This window comes from Lytechinus pictus, unplaced genomic scaffold, assembly GCF_037042905.1.
Source record: "Lytechinus pictus isolate F3 Inbred unplaced genomic scaffold, Lp3.0 scaffold_19, whole genome shotgun sequence".
Lineage (NCBI taxonomy): Eukaryota > Metazoa > Echinodermata > Echinoidea > Temnopleuroida > Toxopneustidae > Lytechinus > Lytechinus pictus.
This window is the reverse complement of record NW_026974140.1, coordinates 2,503,128-2,523,238: the sequence shown is the minus strand read 5'-3', so window position 1 is coordinate 2,523,238 and position 20,111 is coordinate 2,503,128. Positions and strand designations below refer to the sequence as shown.

Genomic DNA, 20,111 nt, shown 5'->3' with positions numbered 1-20,111 from the left:
AAGTCAGAAATCATTCTTTCCAAAGTTATGTGTCAGAAATAAAGGGCAGGCAGTAAGCAACTTTTCATCAAAAGATTAGCTTTGAAAACCAATGTTAATGTCATGTAAATTAATCGAGAGTCGCCGATGTTTTGGGCGATGTCCGGGCCAAATTTGTAACGGTGGATCACATTTCACCGCGTATGTAAAAAGGAGAGACCGGAGAAGAGACCGTCGTTGTATCAGACGGACGGGATGTTAGCCGAAATCCACGTGCACATGAACGGCTATGATATCGGGTGTTTTGCAGCATTGCAATTGGGAATCTTCCCGCAATGTCCTTGTAACGGTGGATTGGATCTCCACGATGTTTTCCCTTTCAAAGCGACGTAAGTACGGAGATTTATCCCGATACTCGTATTTTAAAATCAGTTAAACCTTATCTTTAAAATGTGAAACTATATTATCATGCAGAAAGTGTTTTTAAGTTTGAAAAATCTCGCTAATTTTCCATAATCTTTTACTACAGTCCCACATGTATCTTTTCGTGTAATAGTAAAAGTGAAATATGTGATTGAGACATCGCCGTGTTTGTTCCAGATTTGCTAAACGACCCCAAAGAAATAATGTTTTTATTACTGTGATTCCGTGCAAACATGTTTTGAATGTTAGCTGACATGATTCAATCGCAATTTAGTTGATTTTTTTCAACACCGAAATATGTTATTTCAATAGGCCAATGGATACCGGTACTCAAAACTGCTCTATCACCGATGATCATGCTGACATCTCAGATTTGGTACAAAATCTCGCCTTGTTTAATAAATTGGCTCCTACTGATTCTACTTAATATGGGTATCAAAGACCTGATGATCAAATTTGAATTTCCCCCAAAAAATGAGAGTTTAGAACCAGTGGCAGCGCCACGGGGGAGGCAGCCCCCCCCCCCCCATTTTTTTTTTTTTTTTTTTTTTTTTTTTTTTTTTTTTTTTTTGCTTGTCAGCTGATCCCAATCCGAAAGAAGGGGGGGGGGGGGCAAAATAATTTTTATGTTACTACCCCCTACACATAGTACATGTGCTTTGTGTATGATGAAGCATGGCCATAATCCAATTACTAGTAATTCTTGGCTGTAGGCCTAACCTTCCCAAAACTTTTCATCTTGTTGAATGTTATACTTTTCAGCACATTCTTTTTTTCTCTCAATATTTTTTCAATATTTTGTATTTTGATTTTTATATATTCAATTGTAAGGAGAGGGGGGGGGTTCGTTTTATCAGAAAGCAAAAGCCTGTGTGATTGTTTTCAATGTGATTTTTTTTATTGTAATATAATGAGATTTTTAAAACATGTACAAGTGAACAAAAGAAAATGTGACACAATCAAGCTTGTTTCACAAGAGTTTATTTGCTGTATCAGAAGGTAAATTGCAGATTTGAATTCCATTAATTCATTTAATTCCAATAAAACATACATATATTATGTAATTGCTTGAACAATTAAACTTCAGCGATGAAAATTAAATAGGATGGTCATAAAAAACTTAATGGAATTGTCTAGATAACCACCCTTGATTAGAATGCAGAATAAAATTAGATTAAATTAATCCATTGAGAAATGAAATTGAAGTACAGATAATTTATGAAAAGGTAATGGGCAAGTAATTGTATTGTGAAAACAAAGTAGAACACAACAACACAAATACAAAAACCTTCTATAAAACGTAACTTTATATTTAATTTATGAACTATGAAATGATGAATTCTATTTGCTATGAAAAAATACAAAGTGAAGGTTACTGTGTATTTTGCAAAAACAGATCAGATTCATTGTCCCTAGTAATCCACCCCCTTTAATGAGAAAATGTCAAGACATAAATAAGTAAATGATTTGATATAATATAAAAAATATTTGCTTATTGCTTAAAAAATATAGTCAAACTTCCAAATACTATTTTTCTCAACTACAGGTAGCCTCTGTTCAAGGTGAAAATGTATATCTTCAGTACATGAAGTGTCAATCTGGTGACCTGTACTCCTGGCCTGATGGCGAGGCACAATTCTACCTCCATCCACTTTGTGACATTGACATAATCCTCTTCCAAACTGAAATTTCTTATTGGGTCACCAGTCTTCTTGAAGTTCATAAACTTGTAACCTGAATGCAGAGAGAAATATTGCATGTTAATTTTAATAGTCAGGTTTAGTGTACAGTGTAATAAATTTTTTTGCATTTGCCAGGAAGAAGTTTACCAAAGAGTTCTTGCAGTTTTATTTTTGAACATTAGAATAGCTTAGTACATTTTACTTTCTCGCTTACAACTCTGTTAAAAAAACAGAAGATATAAAGGTGGTGAGTTTTTTAAATTAAATTTGTCCACTAAGTACTTTACAATTGTCCTTTTCGCATGTTGGAACTTAATGTTTTATCTAATGTATGTAAGTTCCAGTGATGGCATGATTATATTTTAATTAATGTCACTTCTACACTACCATTTTGAGGACATGATGTCCATGTAACTGAGGTAAAACAAATTAGAGTTAACAAATTGAACAAGTTTATATGTGTAAGGTATAAATGCGTTGTCCATGTCTTCCATGTCAACTTTGTCTCGTTTTGTCTTGAAAAACCATAGCTTAGAAGAACTAAACTAGTACCTTTTCCCTACATATTTTTTACCTGAATATTGTATCAAATGTATCAAAAAATTTTATAATTGTGTATGAATAAAAAAAAAACATTTTACCTGTTCATTGATATGAATTACAGAAGCTTGCTTGTAGATGTTGTATTTCTACACTTGAGTAAGATGAGTTAACTTGCATTAGTGTGTTGATACTAGAAAAATATGTCAAATATTCAAGTAATGCTATTCAATATGACCATTACAAGGACATGATGTCCGTGTAACAGAGGTATCTACATTTGAAAGTAATATCTTGAAGGAGATATTTCAAAGTAATAAAAGATTTGGAGATCGTAAGATAGCACTGTTTCGTTTTTTCCCCTTTAGACAGAAACATAAATGTTTCCAGAGACAGACGGAAGTGAAACCTTGAGGATTAGTATGATTTTAAATATAATGTCAATAATATTGTACATTTTTCCTTGTTTAAACTCTAATTTAAAGTGTTTTTACTTGCAAAGAATTTGACATGCAAAATGTTTTTCTTCTAGTATAATCAATTGAACTTGTGCAAATATTCTAAGGCAGAAAGGGTAATTTGGTATGTAATGACCATTAATGGATCTTAACTTACAATGCTTCAAATTATACCTCTGTTACAGAGACATGATGTCCATGTAACGGTGGTAACACCAAACAAAAATAGAAGGTTAGGCCAGAGAGAGTAGTTGAGTTTTTCCAAAGAGAATATTCCATTCTGTTGAGGCATGACTTCTGTCAACTATTTAGTTCTACATGCCATCATAAATTGAATTTTCTTGACTGGTGAGAAAAAAGAACGACACATAATTTGTCAATAATTTTGTACATTTTTCTTTGTTTAAACTCTAATTTAAATTTCTTTTATTTGCAAAGAATTTGACATGCAAAATGTTTTTTTTCTAATATAATCAATTGATCTTGTGCAAATAATTTAAGGCAGAAGGTGTAATTTGGTATGTGATGACCATTAATGGACCTTAACTTACAATGCTTCAAATTATACCTCTGTTACAGAGACATGATGTCCATGTAACGGTGGTAACACCAAAAATAGAAGGTTAGGCCAGAAAGAGTAGTTGAGTTTTTCCAAAAAGAATATTCCATTCTGTTGAGGCATGACTTCTGTCAACTATTTAGTTCTACATGCCATCATAAATTGAATTTTCTTGACTGGTGAGAAAAAAGAACGACACAGAACATGGCACTGGTATACACACAGAGCATCAAGTTCCATTTATTGATGCTAAATCTTTCAAAATATATATGCCATGTTGGAAAATGTGGAATAAAGTGACTAAAAATGTTGTTAGCAAAATATTTATGAAGAGGAATTGAGATCAACCCTTTTATTTTGACAGTGGGAGAGTATAGTCTAAGTAAGGATGATAAATGATGTCCGTGTAACGGTGGTATTTTGTCAAATCTTGTTTCGCAATTTACTCAAATATGCAGGGTGGTATGAAATGCCTGTAAGTGGATTTAGTTGAAGAATTGTCCCATGAAACATATGAGAAAAAAAACTTTTCATTTATTACATTTCTATTTTTTGACCCTGATGTCACAATTTTTGCCCCAACCCCATGGAATGACCCTATTGTTAATGTGTATTGTCAGTTACCGACAAATAATAATAAAAATTTTCAAATCAAAGAAAAGGAATTAAGAAAAAGATTTTTTTTCTTCATTTTAATGGTCCTAGAAACTCAGGTATACTTCCACATCAAGCTCACTTTCATGTGAAGCTCTGCAGAGAAGATACAATGCAATGATTCCACACATTTGACTTCCATGTGTTATCTCTATGGGAAATTAAGTGTAACGTCAGTTACCGTAATGTCAGTTACCAGCATGGTCGTAGAAAAATTATCATAGCCCCCCAAAGACAAAAACAAATTATTTGATATTTTGACACATCTGAACCGAGTAATGAAGGTATATTTACATATTCAAATTATTTCTCTATCTACATGTACTCAGGGACATGAGATAATTCAATTTTACTGAGCACCCTGAAATTGCATGTCCTTTTTGCGTAATGTCAGTTACCAACACATTTTTGCTTGCTGATGCGTAAAAAATGTGGTTACATAGTCATAGAAAAACTTAGTATCAGAGTACATGTATAAAGCAAGGTTCACTTTATTAACTATATCAAAAGCAAACTCCCATCAATTGTTGTTTTGGAGATACATGTACACACAATGAAAGGTGTGAAAAATTGTGTCATGTAACGTCAGATACCGTGAAAATGCCCACAAGTATGTTTTTATTGTTATGGGGTTCTGAAAGCCCTTTGTCGTTTTGAATGTCAGGAATTGCACAATTTTGGCGATTTGCAACATGCTTTTAAAACCAGTTCTACAAAATGCATTTCAGAAAGGGAGATAAATAACACATTTTACCTGTTTCGATCATCCACAACAATTTTTGTTTTCTGAGAATATGCAAAGGCCAGTACAGTTGCTCATTGGAACTAACAAGGTTGGTTTCTGACTTTCATATGAGTTGAAAACGCATACATTTTGAAACATGGAGAAACTAAATAAACACAGAATATTATATAGTACAAATGTGTGAGAAATTATGAGATTATATAACAGTGAATTTGTATAATTTGTGAATAATTCCAGGTCCTCCACCCTTCCTCTTTAAAAACTTTAAGTCAATTAATTTGAGTATATTCTAATTTAGAAATTTACATGAATTATTGAAATAAAATGGATTGTATTTTTTGTTACAAAATGAGAGATATAATTGTAAACCATACTGTATAACTGTAAAAAAAGAAGAAAAAAAAGACTGGTTGTTACATGTATATGCTTTCAACCATGTACATGTGATGTCTATAGATGTAGCTGTTTATGCCAGATTGCCAGTATTGAGCAAACCCAGGTGCAGTAATGATTTTTTTTTAAAGATGAATGAACTGATTTGAGAAGGACGTTAATCATTTGGATTGACTATGTGCCCAAGTGAGTTGAGATAAGTACATACACATGTACATGTATTGTTACCATGCCAACAAGCAATTTTCTCTGTCTCTAAATACTCATCTTCCATGTCCTTAGAAGAAAATCTCTCTTCAAATTATCTTGTTACATGCATGTACAACACTATACAATTTATGTTACAAGTTTAAAGGGATGGTCTGGGCTGAAAATATTTAATCCTAATACATAGAGTAGAATTCACTGAGCAAAATGCCGAAAATTTCATCAAAATCGGATAACAAATAATAAAGTTATTGAAGTTTAAAGTTTAGCAATATTCTGTGAAAACAGTCGTCATGAATATTTATAAGGTGGGCTGATGATGTCATATCTCCACTTTCCGTTTTCTTATGTTATTACATAAAATCATAATTTTTTCATTATTTCATACGTGTGTGACTAATATGTCTCCCTTATAATGAAATAAGTTGCAGCAATAAATATCTAATGCACTAAATCAGTTGTCAATCCAATTTTTCTAGTTCTTGGAGAAAAAATTTGAATAAACCTAATTTCATATAATAAAATACAAAAGAACAATTGGGGATGTGACATCATCAGTCCCACCTAATGAATATTCATGATGACTGTATTCACAAAATATTGCTTAACTTTAAAATTCAATAACTTTGTTATTTGTTATCCGATTTTGATGAAATTTTCAGCATTTTGCTCAGTGAATTCTACTCTATTTATTAAGCTATGAATACTTTCAGGCCGGACCATCCCTTTAAATGTGTTGTAACAATAAAGCATGTACAGTACAGTAGTCTCATGTGTGTATTGTACTGGATTATGTGTACAGCACCCACAGCAGCATGGCCATAATTAGTGGGGAAAAATGCTACCCCAGAATTTTCAAATTTACTTTCTTGTAACATACATGATACATGTACGTGTACAGTGTACACTGTATTTGAGCAAATTCCACCAAAATGTGAGGAAGATCATTATTTTTTTTAAATTTCCAAGTATGCCACCCCTCCCCCACAAAACATTGATATAGATAACCCACCCCCATGTCCCATGAGAACATTTCTGCAGACAATTCCCCAGTGCATTTTTTTTACCTTGTCCATGGCAAATGAAATATATTTTTTTCTCATGCAATTAATATACATCAGGGGTGTGAGAGTTCAGATTTTTAGCTGATTTCAGAATTTTTGGGTTTTGATTTTTAGCTTAATTTCAGCTTATTTTGGGCTTTCCTCTGTACAAAAAGTGTGGGAGTTCTTTCTATTTTAGTTTTTTTTTCAACACTGCTTTTTTCATATCTTTTTATTTATGAACACTTACACCCCTGATACATGTACATGTACATGCATTTAATAGTATTGATGTATTTTTAAAACCTAGCTATTGTGGTAAACTGTTTTTTTTTTATGGTGTGAAGTTTTCATTGTCTAGATATATATGTACTGTATCAAAACTGCTAATTTTATTTCCCAGCTCTAAGTAGTGCGAAGTGCAATACATGTACCTCATTTGAATAATTAATGATAATAAATTCTAATTATAATTTTTGATGGTCATCATTTACTGTTGATGCGGTACTCCATTGTTCATGTATTTTTGTGTGCTCTATAATGTGCACCAACTCTGTCCCTAAAATAGATTAAATAAAATGTAATGAAAAGTAATGATGTCAACGATAAAATATCTTTAATCCAGTCCATTGTTTGATTGAATACAGTTTTACATTTTACTTTGAAGAAAGAGTGTTGATTTCTATCTTTTACACACCCCACAAATTATAATGATGAAATTATGCAAATTGAGAATAATATAGAAATACAATGTAATGATGAAAATTAAAATACTAATGCTCAGAATTTGTAAGGCTGCTCAAATGAGGACTCAATTTGATTGATATTCCTCCACGTTCACTGCAACCAGTTAAACATTAATTCTTATGTTACAAAATTCTTTATTGTAATGTGTTAGTATTAGGGATAATGATTTTCCTATTTAATTAAGTTTTATTATTTTCTCTTGTCTTCCACTTGCAGATAACCCTTAGAATTATACATCCCATGAATGGGAACAACAAAGAATTCAATTTTGTGCCTGAAGACACTGCAGCAGATGTAGCACAGCATGTCTTTGACAACTGGCCACCAGGTAATATAGGGTTTGTTCACTGTTCATAAGGGTCCCTACATGTACATCATGACCTGTCTTTGTTTGTAAGGACTGCTATTCATAAGGACTACTTTCACATATAGACTAATGGAGCATTACATGAAACTTGTGATCAATTGCGAGTCTATTTTCATTCCCGAAATCAAGCACATGCCGTGCAATTAATTGCAAAGTTGCGATTGATTGCTAATCTGCTCCATGAAACAAGGAGTGTAATCTTATTTGCTAAAGTTAAAAGTGATCAATCAACTGTAAAATTGCAACAGAATATTTGCGATTGATCGCAAATTTTTTCTTGCAACACCCCCAAGACACCGTTCTCACTACCTTCCTAAAACTACATGAATTTTTATACTGGAAACTAGTTTTGTGGAAACTAGTTTAACGTGTAATGAGAATGGTCGAAGCGATCGTCCAAACCGGTTCATAAAACCACCTCGCAATGTACATAGTTGTCGAGATTGCTTTGCCTCGTTAAACTGGTTTTAGCGTAAGTGAGGACACAACCGTTCTTCGGGAAGCGATCTTCGTACATTTTTAGCGCGCTACTCCACACGACAGGTGTAGAATGCCTACGCTGTGGTTTCGAATTTCATGTGAAACGTGTCACCCCACTGAGAGCATTTCCACAGCAATAAGATGGCTTTACGTGAAGTGGTTTTGAAAACCACTTTCGTGTGATCAAATGGGAACGCTAGTATAGTGATCTTCCAAACTGGTTTCCTGAACCGGTTTCCAGGGGGGCGTTTCATGAAAGGACTTGTCGGACGTTTTATCCGACAAGTCCCATTTTATCCAACAGTTACCATAGTAACAGTACCTCTCAGCCAATCAACATCAGAGAAAGATGTCAGATCTGACAACTTGTCGGATGAAAATGTTGATGAAACACTCCCCAGTAAACTAGTTTTAGAAAGCGTAATGAGAACGGTGTCTAATATTCATATGGACCCTTATTCACTCATACTGTAAGGACCACTTTGCATTAGGATTTTTATTTGTTAGAGACTGATCTGTTCATTCTTGAGGACCTTCACCCTGACACAAAGTTTATTGTAAAAATAGCAGAATTTTTTTTTAAATATTGACAAAGGTTTGTGAAAAGCCATGAAGGAATAAAAAGTTATTAGAATTTTAATTATTTCATTTCCCGGAAAATTGAAAATGTTTTTTATTGTATCTTCAGTACATCAATCCACAAATCATTTCACGCTTGCTCCTAAAAGGAAAATACAAAAATAAGTCATCATGATTCATGAACCATGATTAAAAAATGAAATTTATGCATTTTATATTACATAACATAAAGGGCAGCTGCTTGTTTATGACGTCACAAATAAAAAACTTGAAATTCTATAAATAACTTTCTGAATCTTTAATGAGTTTTCCTCACACCTTCACCAATATTTTTGATATTTTTTCTGCCATTTTTATAACAAACTTTTCGTCAGGGTGAACTTCCCCTTTAAAAGATAAATCTGACTATTAATCATCGATGGGTACAATCAGTGTTAATCCCCACCTTATAATCAATTATCCCATGTTTTACAATTTAAGAGGTATACATATGATTTCACATGTTTACAACACATACATACCAAAATTGATGAAAAAAACAAAAACAAAATGTTTTTTTAGTTTAGCTAGCAGAGTGAGTCAAAAGGGTATACCCAGATGATTTAAAACACAAACATGAATCACAATACCACAGAATCAGTGTTCAGATGACCTTCATTCCAATGCTGCTTCTCCTCGGATTAGGGCCGATCCAGTGCGCATCACTAGTGCGCAAATTGACAGAGGGAGTATAGGTCAACTTTTTTGCACGTGTTTCGGCTCTCGAAAAATCAATCTTTTGCTTCCAGAATTCAGTCTATTACCTCATTTTGTTTACTTCTATTCTTGGTTTATCGAAAATAGTGTTCGGAAGTGAATTTCAGCGTAGATCCAATTTGATATTGACACTGTTAACTCAACAATATCTGAGATCATTGTCTGTCCAGTTAGTTCATTTTATATTAGAACTTGAAGTTGAAGACATGACCAAAAAAATGAAAAGCAGTGGACGATGCAATGACCAACACAGAACTTGAACATGACAACAAGTGATATCTGAGCACATCGCGCACCTTGAGCTTGGCAAGAGTCAAACTGAAAGTAGCCTGACACAGTGACGTCATTGAATTATGATTCAAATCACGATTGCGTTTAAACAACCTTTTTCGTTCGTGATTCTACAGAAACGTCTTTCCAAACGCCCCTTTTTCCGTGTTTCATGTTTGTGATTTGAAAGACGTTTAATTTCACTTTTGACTTAATAACGCAATCATGATTCTGATTCTAGGGTGAAAAAGTGGCGCATAAACGCACCCTTAGTATATTGTATGGCTTTCAACCCAGTAAATAAGATTGCATTGATCGATCTGATATTATAAAGTTAGAAGAAATCTTGGGACCTGCAGGATTTGAACCTCTCATCTTGCGACTCTACCACCAGGCCATCAAAAGATTTAGTACTCGGTATGGGTGAATCTGATGCCCACATAGATTCATGTACTGTAGGGCTATTACAGAGCACTGTATGATCATTGATGAGAATATCATGTGGAGTCGACATTGGACAATACATTTTTTATATCATTTAGGTATAGGTACATCCACCTTGTTTCTTCATGTATTGTAATATATGTACTGTGTTAAGAGTAAACATTGTTTATTCAAAGATCAAGGTCAGTTTTCTTTTTGAGAGCAAGGTACGGAAGGCCATTAAAGGAGCTATTTATTCCCTTAGAAGTTAGAACTGGGTAATGGTTGTATCAAGAAGTGGTGAAAATTGACTACATGTACAGTACATGTATAATATTCTGAAATGGTGAATTCAAGATTTTTTTTTTTTTTTTTTTTTTTTTTTGGGGGGGGGGGGATTTCGTTGTTGAACCTTAAAGTGAACATTGACCTGGTATGCTGACAGTCTACAATGTTGTTTCATTTGCCTCAGACAATACAACATAAGATAACACATGTACATTGTCTCAATCTGATAAATTTGTAATGCAGTGTATACTTACAATGTCTGATACAGGATGTTTATATCATTTTCAGTAATGAATTCAATTTGTATTGAATTAATTGATATCTGTCACAAAAGCAGACATTCATCTTTGATCAAACATGCCATAATTCTTTACTATCAAAGGAGAACTTTGTACTGGTTTACAGTATTTCATACAGTAATATTTTTTATATTAAAAAAAAATGAAAACCTTCAATTCAAAATTCAAAAGTATCGTTTGTACACTAATTTGTATGATCAGTTGAAGTGAATGGGATCAGTACTTAGATTTAAAAAAAGACTTGTTTTATTTTGCATGCAGTAGAAAAATGTGTGTCAAAATTCTGCATGATAATACCTCCTGTTTTTTTTTTTGGTTCATTGGAATATTGCTATCACACTATTTCACACATAATTTTGCTGAATTCTTTATTTTAAATCTGTTTGGGAAAAGTTACCACATTTTTGTGATTTCACCCAAATAAACTTTAGGTGTAAAGCCTCCTACATTAATTGTTAAGGATGTGATAAAAAAAAATATTGACTCAGAATAATGCCTGTTATAAATGCATCTTTTATTTAGTGGTTGAGAAAAAAAAAGTAAAATAATCAGAATCTTCAAATTGGCATTGCAATGGATTCTAAAAATAACATAGATTTTAGAATGGAAAATGTAAGAATACAAATGGTGCTACTTTGAAGAATAAATGTTGATCTAATGGGGCAACACATACTCTGGTATCAGAGGGTATTTCACGGAGTTACATGTAGGAATGTGTATTAAAGTTCATGTATTAATTTAGTCACACGCTCTCCACTCCACGGACATTAGTGTATTACATGTATGTACTGTAGTGCCAAATGATGAATTTGTGTAAAAGGTTAAATCCCAATGTATCAGTAGATAAATGCCACTTCTTGTCAATATGTGTTTTTAATTACATCTAAATGTGTAATCCAAAAGTCAATCCAAATGTAAATCCATATATCATCCAAATGTTAACAATTATTTGTTGAGTCTGTGAGAATCAAATATTATGTCTTTTTACTCTTCTACAGATTGGGAGAATCACAGAGTGCGGTCAGCCCATATACTACGATTGATATACCAGGGAAGATTTATTCATGGAAATGTATCATTAGGGGGTGAGTACATGTACTGTAGTTAGAGACGAAGAAGAAAAACATTTATCAAAAAATTAATTTCCCTTTTCCTGGTAATCTTCTGTATCACTATTAAAACCAAAAATACTGCATGCATTTTATAATTGTTTCTGCATATTCATAAACTTGCAGGATGTACTGTTAACCGAGAATTATTTATTTCCTTACTTCTTGTTTTATTGATCCATGTGATAAGATTAAAATGGGCCTTGTTAAGTTTAAAGTAATTTTGTATGTATGTTTATCTACACATAAATTAAACAAAAACTTGGCTGGGGCTGATTTTACAATTTTTGACAATTTTCATAATATGCAGTTGTCATACATGTACAAATCAACGGAACAGTAAAATTAAATGTGACATCTTGAAAATAAATATGTATTTGGTTTTGCAAATTAAATAGCTTATTGTAATTTAAGTGTTAAATGTTTTCGATTTCCTGAAGTTTTGTTTCCATTTTGTCATTTTCTTCTTAAAGCTCTACAGTTGCCTCTCGGTAAGACGACAGCAATGCATATAATGGCACGAGAAACCCTACCAGAACCCAACTCACAAGGTTTGATATTCTCACTCATTGAATAAAGCAAATTCAAGATGCAATTCAAATATGATTCAAGATCCTGAAAATCAAGGAAACATGCTTCTGAAAGTATGGTTGGGTTAAAGCAAAGGGTTTGTTTATTTAACATAACAATAGTATTTTATGTTTGATATCTTATAAGGTATTTGAACCATATCTACTTGAAACTTGTTTCTGTTGATGAATGTTGATGGTTTTGGTGTGTACAATTGAAGCATAAGCACTGCATTTGCAAAATAGAAAGAGTGAAAAAGAGTTGAAAAGTGCTGTTACAGTAGTATTTTCTTCTACCCTTTTTAAAAATGCTGTCACTCCTCAGTCTTGTTAAATGAGTGATTATCCCAATTTCCATCATTTAATATTCTTATAGTATGTAGTACATGTTTCTGACAATTCTTGGCATCCCAAAATTTACTATACATTTTACCCTTATGAAAAAAAACTACATGTCTGTCTATATTGTACAAAGGATGAAAAATAATGAACGTGCAATATTAGGTTTAGGAGACAGAATCTAAGAGTGTTTACATTTTACCATTGTAAGAAAGATGTAATGCTCAAATCATGAGCATATACATTTGTTGGTTTATAAACCACATACATGAGTTATACAGTGTAATGAAAATTGGTTCTTGTCAATGGGCATGCAAATCACATTTTAGCAAGATATAATGCTTATTAGACAAGTATGCATTGCACATTGTTTTTAATAGAGACATACACTACACCACACCTCTACCCCTTTGCTAATTAATTGAATACGCTTTTTGCGGTATATCCAAAAAGAAATCATTTACCTTGTTTTCTTTGTGCTACAAAAAAACCTTTAGAGATTGTACTACGGTAATCATGCTGTAGGCTGCTTGATCAGGGCCATTTTGTCAGATACAGTACATGTACGCTGTTGAGTGTTTTTTTTAAATGTAGAAAACTTGAGAATGAACAGTATGCATGATGTTTTGTTGAATATAAATTTTAAGATTGATCTTTGTCCAGCTTTAATTTTTGGTTCTTTTTTATGATAATGAAAAGAGCTTGATTTGAGATCAGGGTGAACTTTTCATAAAAGCAAGGTTTTTGTCTCGCCTGCATAGCAGAGCGAGATTATAGGCGCCACTTTTCCAACGGCGGCGGCGGTGGCAGCGGCGGCGTCAACATCAAATCTTAACCTAAGGTTAAGTTTTTGAAATGACATCATAACTTATGGACCTAGTTCATGAAACTTAGACATGAGGGTAATAAAGTATTATTGAACATCCTGCCTTGGTTTCAGGTCACATGACCAAGGTCAAAGGTCATTTAGGGTCAATGAACTTAAACCATGTTGGGGGAATCAATATCAAAATGTTAACCTAAGGTTAAGTTTTGAAATGTCATCATTACCGGTACTTAGAAAGTATATGGACCTAGTTCATAAAACTTAGACATAAGAGTAATCAAGTATCGATGAACATCCTGTGTGAGTTTCAGGTCACATGACCAAGATCAAAGGTCATTTAGGGTCAATGAACTTTGGTCATGTTCGGGGTATTTGTTGAATTGGCATCATAACTTAGAAAGTTTATGGATCTAGTTCATGAAACATAGACATAAGGGTAATCAAGTATAAATGATTGTTTTGCACACATCTTAGATCACTCGATCATGGTCAAAGGTTATTTTTGGTCAATGGACGTAGTATATTATTATCATATGAATGTTTTCTTTTGTGAATAATTATTCAATAGCTGTTTGCAAAGTCAGCACTGCTGCTATATCGAATCGCATGATGCAGGCGAGACTGCCAGAGGCATTCCACTTTTTTTTGTTGTTGAAATGTTGACATCTAGTGGAATTTGTAATAAAAACAATTCTTGGTACCTGTAAAGTTTTTAAAGGGGAAGTTCACCTTGACAATGAGTTGGTCCTAATAAAGGCAGAAATATAAGAGAAAAGTATTGGTGAAGGTTTGATGAAAATCTGTCAAAGAATAACAGAGTTATAAATTTTTACAGTTTCCATTTTGTGACATCACAGTCGAACAGCTTCTCCATATATACATTTTTTAAATGAAATTTTCTATAAAAAAGAATGACAGGGATTTTATTTGTGGGTGGATCATCCTCAGACATATCATTTCATATACCCTTTTGTAAGAAAAGTATGACATCACAAACCAAAAACTTTTAAATTTCATAACTCACATTTCTCACTGCCCTGTTTGTCCCATTGGTTATGACTTTGACATGTATCACAGTAGACTTTGCCTCAAATATTCAGTCACATATGTATGTTACTACCATATGGACCATTATTTTAATTCTAGTCTGAATTAGATTGATTGCCAGACTGTGCAAAAGGTTGATATCATAAACTCAATCATTTCAGATATTGTTACATGAAATACCAACCTGACATCTGCCATTAGGTTACATGTACACATGTATATTTGCATAATTCTGTGAGTGCCAAACAACACCTACCAGTACTTCCTTTAAAATTTGAATAACACTGGATATGGGGGGGGGGGGGGGCAAGGGGGTCACTATCCACCTGACCTGCTACCCACCCATGTCCAATTACCCCAGAAATGCATCCTAAATGGTGTTATCTACATAATCTGAATTTATAAATCTACTCAAATAAATGTATCTCTTTATTTTCATCCTTTACAGGACAGAGAAACCGAGGAAAAACAGAGGAGAGTAATTGTTGTGTGATTCTCTGAAAGAAACTACTTGGAAAAAACGTGACAACTTTCACGAACTGAACTTTTTATGAAGATCCTGATACCATCCATATATTGTTGGACCTCGTTCTAACTCATTCTCAGAGTCGATTTTGAAACGTTGAACAATCATTCCTACATGCCCAAACAAGAAGTATCATCAATGTATCATCTCAACATGGAGTCTTGTGCATGCTTTGTTCGCATAGTTTTTATATTTTTGATTTGTATGCAAGGGCTGTTGGCCCTCAGGAAATGTTCACAAGTCGTATTCAGACATTGATTCGGTAGACAGACATGCCTGCGTTTCTAGTGCTATGTGAGACCTTATGTGTGTGTTGATTGAATGATTCAATGATAAACTGTCCATTCAGAGACAGAATAACCAGTATCATTATACCACATGATCAAGTCCTTCTGGTTTTGAGTAAATTTTATGTTCCTTTTTTGTTGGGTTTTTGGGGGGTAAATTTCCCAATACAATAATAACATTTTGTAATGTGTACACTAACCCTACTATAAGAAAGAAAAACATTGATGGGAGTTTTGCATGTCTAGATTAGATTACTTCAAGATATTGTAGCTTACAAATATAACTATATTAATTTTGAAAACTTAAAAGTATAAATATGTTCAGGGAGACTCATTTTATATCCCTTTGCTTGTAATACCATCTATAGGTAATACTGAAAGAATTTTGGCTCTCGATGAAAATACATGTACAGTTGTGCTCAGAAGTTAGTGAACCCATCACAAAATGCACTCTGTCATGCTAAGTATTGAATATAGACAATAACACAAACATTTTTGGTGAGCCCAGAGATACAAACTTTATTGAATGAAATATTTTATCCCCTGACTTTGCAATTAGATATCTAAACATGACAAAACTTAGAACACTTTAAATTTATTCATTTTCTGGTGGGGTTCACTAACTTTTGAGCACCTCTGTCTACATTTCACATGCAGTTTATTTTCATTTAAAGAAGAGAAATCAATTTCAAGTCTCCAGAAAACATTGTACATTTGAGTGTAAGAAGAAACCCAAGGTTAGTAAAAGTTTATTTCAAGTGAATTACGGAAAGCAAAATGATTCTTGTGTATGTCCAACAAGGATTCAGGTCAGTTTATCTTTAATTTAGGGCATTCCTAGATGGAATTCCAGGATCTCTCTTCTTCATATCCATTTTTGAATTTGATGTCTGAAAAAAATGAAAATAATAATAGTAATATAATAACATAGGATTTGTATAGCGCAGGTATCCACCTTGTTAGGTGCTCAAGGCGCTCCTATATTACCCTGGCTAAGCTTGTCTTAGAACTATTCTGGTGCTCACATCTTTTTGAGGAATTACTTCCAGCCAGTACTCATTTACCTCACCTGGGTTGAGTGGAGCACTATATTGGTTAATTTCTTGCTGAAAGAAAACATGCTATGGCTGGTAATTGAACCCATGTCCCTCAGATTGAAAGACAAAAATTGGAAATTGTTACATCAGGCAAGCTTGCATACTGTAATATCATTGGATGAAATTTGAAAAACATGTATGTGTTAATTGCCAATCCTAATGAAAAACGGGTAAAAGTAATGTGTTACAAGCCAAATCCAAATTGGTTTCTCAAATGGTGTATGCATCCATTCAAATCCAGATAAAAAAAAAAAATCTGTGGAATATATTAAAAGTTCTGCTAATTATTAATCAGGCTGCCAGGTAATTACATAAATGTCCTTCCCACCCCCTTCATAAAAAATTAGGTTTTTCACTGATTTTTTTCCTGTACTGAACCTTAAAAAAAATTCACAATATTTTTATTTGCTCTATACATGCTATATTTTAGAAATTTATGACTGCTCATTTTTTACCAATGAAGAATGACTTATAACACAGGGAAAATAGTGCCTTTAATCACAAGTTTATCATCTATCACTCATGCATGTATGATTGATGTATCATGCACTTAAGTAGGAAATTAATCATATTTGTTTATTGAAAATTGGAACACGGCCATGATTCTAGTCTGAAAAAATGTTAATATATGTTGAATGGATGAGTGAAGGGAGTCTGGAACACCCATGCACTATTTATCAATTTTCAAATACAATTTGGCACATGAAATGTCTTGAACACTATTAAGAGGTATATGTGTGCGCAGTAACTAAATAACAAATACTAATGTTAATAGTAGGAAGTCATTGTTTTCAAACAGAATGCAGTTACTACATTTATTGTTTTCTTTCAATTGAAATTCCTGTGAGTGTATTATTTATCAAGTCATTAAGATATGATTTACTAAGCAATTTAAAGGGGTACTACAGGCAGAAATTAATGTGATTAGAACAGATGAAGTAAAATCAGACCCCCAAAAATCATCAGAATTGTGCATGTCTTCATGAATATGGAATGCACCAGCTGATGTCATATCCCCACTTATTCTTTGTATTTTATTATATTTATCAACATTTTGTCCCCTCCAAGAATAAAAACAAAATTGGATTGACTCTTGATTGAATTTGTAAGATAATCATTGCTGCAACTATTTTGTTCCAAGGGAGACATACATGTATATACACATGTATGAACAATAATTAATATGATTTGTGTAATAACATAAGAAAAGGGAAAGTAGGGTAATTACATCATCAGTCCACCTATTGTATATTCATGACAGCATTCATTTAACAATGCATACATGCACATTTTTAAGAAGTAATTTTTACAGAGCAATTTTCAAATTTGCATATAAATTATAATAACAGAAAAATCAACCTGATTATGACTTCAAGGAATAACATGAAGACACTGCATACAAACTTAATTGCAACCATGAGGTCTGTGTATTAAAAAGTATAAGTACATTGCAAATGAATTTTAAACAGGAAAAAATATTGTTTTTTATTGTACTCATGATAGACTGAATACATTAATGTGGATTCGAATGAAACATGTATTTCAAAAAAGAGATCACAATTCATAGTCTATAGTTTGGAACATGATTGTTTATGGGCAACAAATGAATTACTGTATGTATATTTATAAAGCATGAAATGTCCCTTTTTTTCACCCAAAATACTGTTACAATCATATACTTTCTATGGTTTGGGATGGAATATTGATAAAAATGCCATGCTGGGTAAAACAATGTTAGAAATATTGGTATCCCTGCCTTTAAAAAGTCTAATCACATTTAAATCAATATGAGAATTACGCCTTTGTCTACTGTATACAATACTGCATCTTGAAGTGGTTCTCATACACTTATATAGTATGAAAAAAAATAATGTTTGATAACTGCATGATGTAATAATAACCTTCACTGAAGAATTATGATCACATTGGGCTGTTTCCGTGGCAATGAAGGATTTTGGATGGAGCTTGATTTTGTTGACAGTCAACTGTTTCAATCTCCTGGATAGTAATGAATTTAATGATGCATCTACAAACTAATAAACTGATTTAGTTTAATTTTTATGTGATTTTTTTTCATATGGTTTCTTCTTTGTTTAGGTCAAATCAAGAAAATAGCATACACCATTAGAAAGATAGAGTAAGCAGCATGGGGGGGGGGGGGGGGGTGAGAATAAAAAAAATACACATGAATTAAATTTTATCTATTTTTTTTCTCACTATTTTATCCATATCATTAGGCATACATGAATATTTATAGTGCAAAATTGGTTAGCGCAAGAATTTTTAAAAATCCATTTTAATTTGTCATTAGTTTATTATTGCTGTACTTCCTCTTTAATAGTGATTAGCTGTCAATATTTCATATTAATTGAGTAATTAATGCAACCATATTCGGGCGAGTCAGGGTACAAAATAAATGTGTCTGGATTGCACATCATAATTCTCTTGTCTTATGGAAGGTATTTGGTTGTGGTTTGAAGGTGTTATTAAAGATCTGTAACCTTTTGTGGTCGAGTTTCTGCAAAAAGGTCGCAACTGCTAAGTGTTTCTGTTGATGCTTAGTGCATTACAGATCTTGAAAGAATCTCATTCCTGCTAATATTTAACCAAATGAATAGAAGTGATGAGTGGTTCCTTTTTTTTTTTTTATAAATCCCTAAATTGAATATTCTTCCTCCTGAAGGAGAATTATCTGCACAAGTGAGAAGTATATGTCCTTATTAAAGGACCATTTTCTTCGCAGAAGTAGAATGATCTCCTTTTAAAAGTAAAATCTCCTTGATTTTTTATTTGTTTGTAGGGAATACATTGCCCTGTAGGTATTTAAAGATGATAAAAGTCCAAAGGTTTTCTTTTTCTTTCCTGCGTACCATGATGTGCCAGGTATTATGACACAATCCACAAGTCGGTACAATGTACACTGCCAAGTGCTATCAACCTCAGAGTTGGAGTGATTGAAGGAGCGTTTATTTTTAAATGAGTGATTTGTAATTTTGTTGGTTTGATTAAAAGCAATGATTTGATGTAAATTTCTTTGTAAATGTGGCAAGCTGGAGACTGTGTGTGTAAATTAAGAATGACAAGACTTTGTATAAAATATGTACATGATTTAGATAAGAATTGATAAAAATGACTTTAACAAATGCAATTTATATTATGTGAGCATGATGTTTGTCTGTATACACCATATATATACTAACACAGATAGATATATTTAACTAGAATTAGATAGAACATACAGTATATTTAATGTATACTACACAAACACATTCTATAGTTTATGCAGAATATTAAGAAATATTGCTGAATATTTCAAGAATTTGGAATGAAATGAATGAATAAATGTTTGAGAGATAAAAACAGGAAAACAAAGTTTACTTCTTCTGTTTATTTTTCCTCGTCATTTCCTGTTTCCAATT

At 32.7% G+C, this 20,111-nt stretch overlaps 1 protein-coding gene across 1 annotated transcript; it reads left to right on the top strand.

The window, feature by feature from the left end:
* The first annotated feature begins 168 nt into the window (after positions 1-168).
* On the top strand, positions 169-19,721 carry LOC129261037 (ubiquitin-like protein 3). The gene is made up of 5 exons (XM_064114417.1): positions 169-368; positions 7,647-7,758; positions 11,891-11,977; positions 12,475-12,552; positions 15,231-19,721. Exons 2-5 carry the CDS (start codon positions 7,671-7,673, stop codon positions 15,281-15,283), a joined length of 306 nt encoding a protein of 101 aa, XP_063970487.1. The 5' UTR covers positions 169-368; positions 7,647-7,670; the 3' UTR covers positions 15,284-19,721.
* Positions 19,722-20,111: the final 390 nt, after the last annotated feature.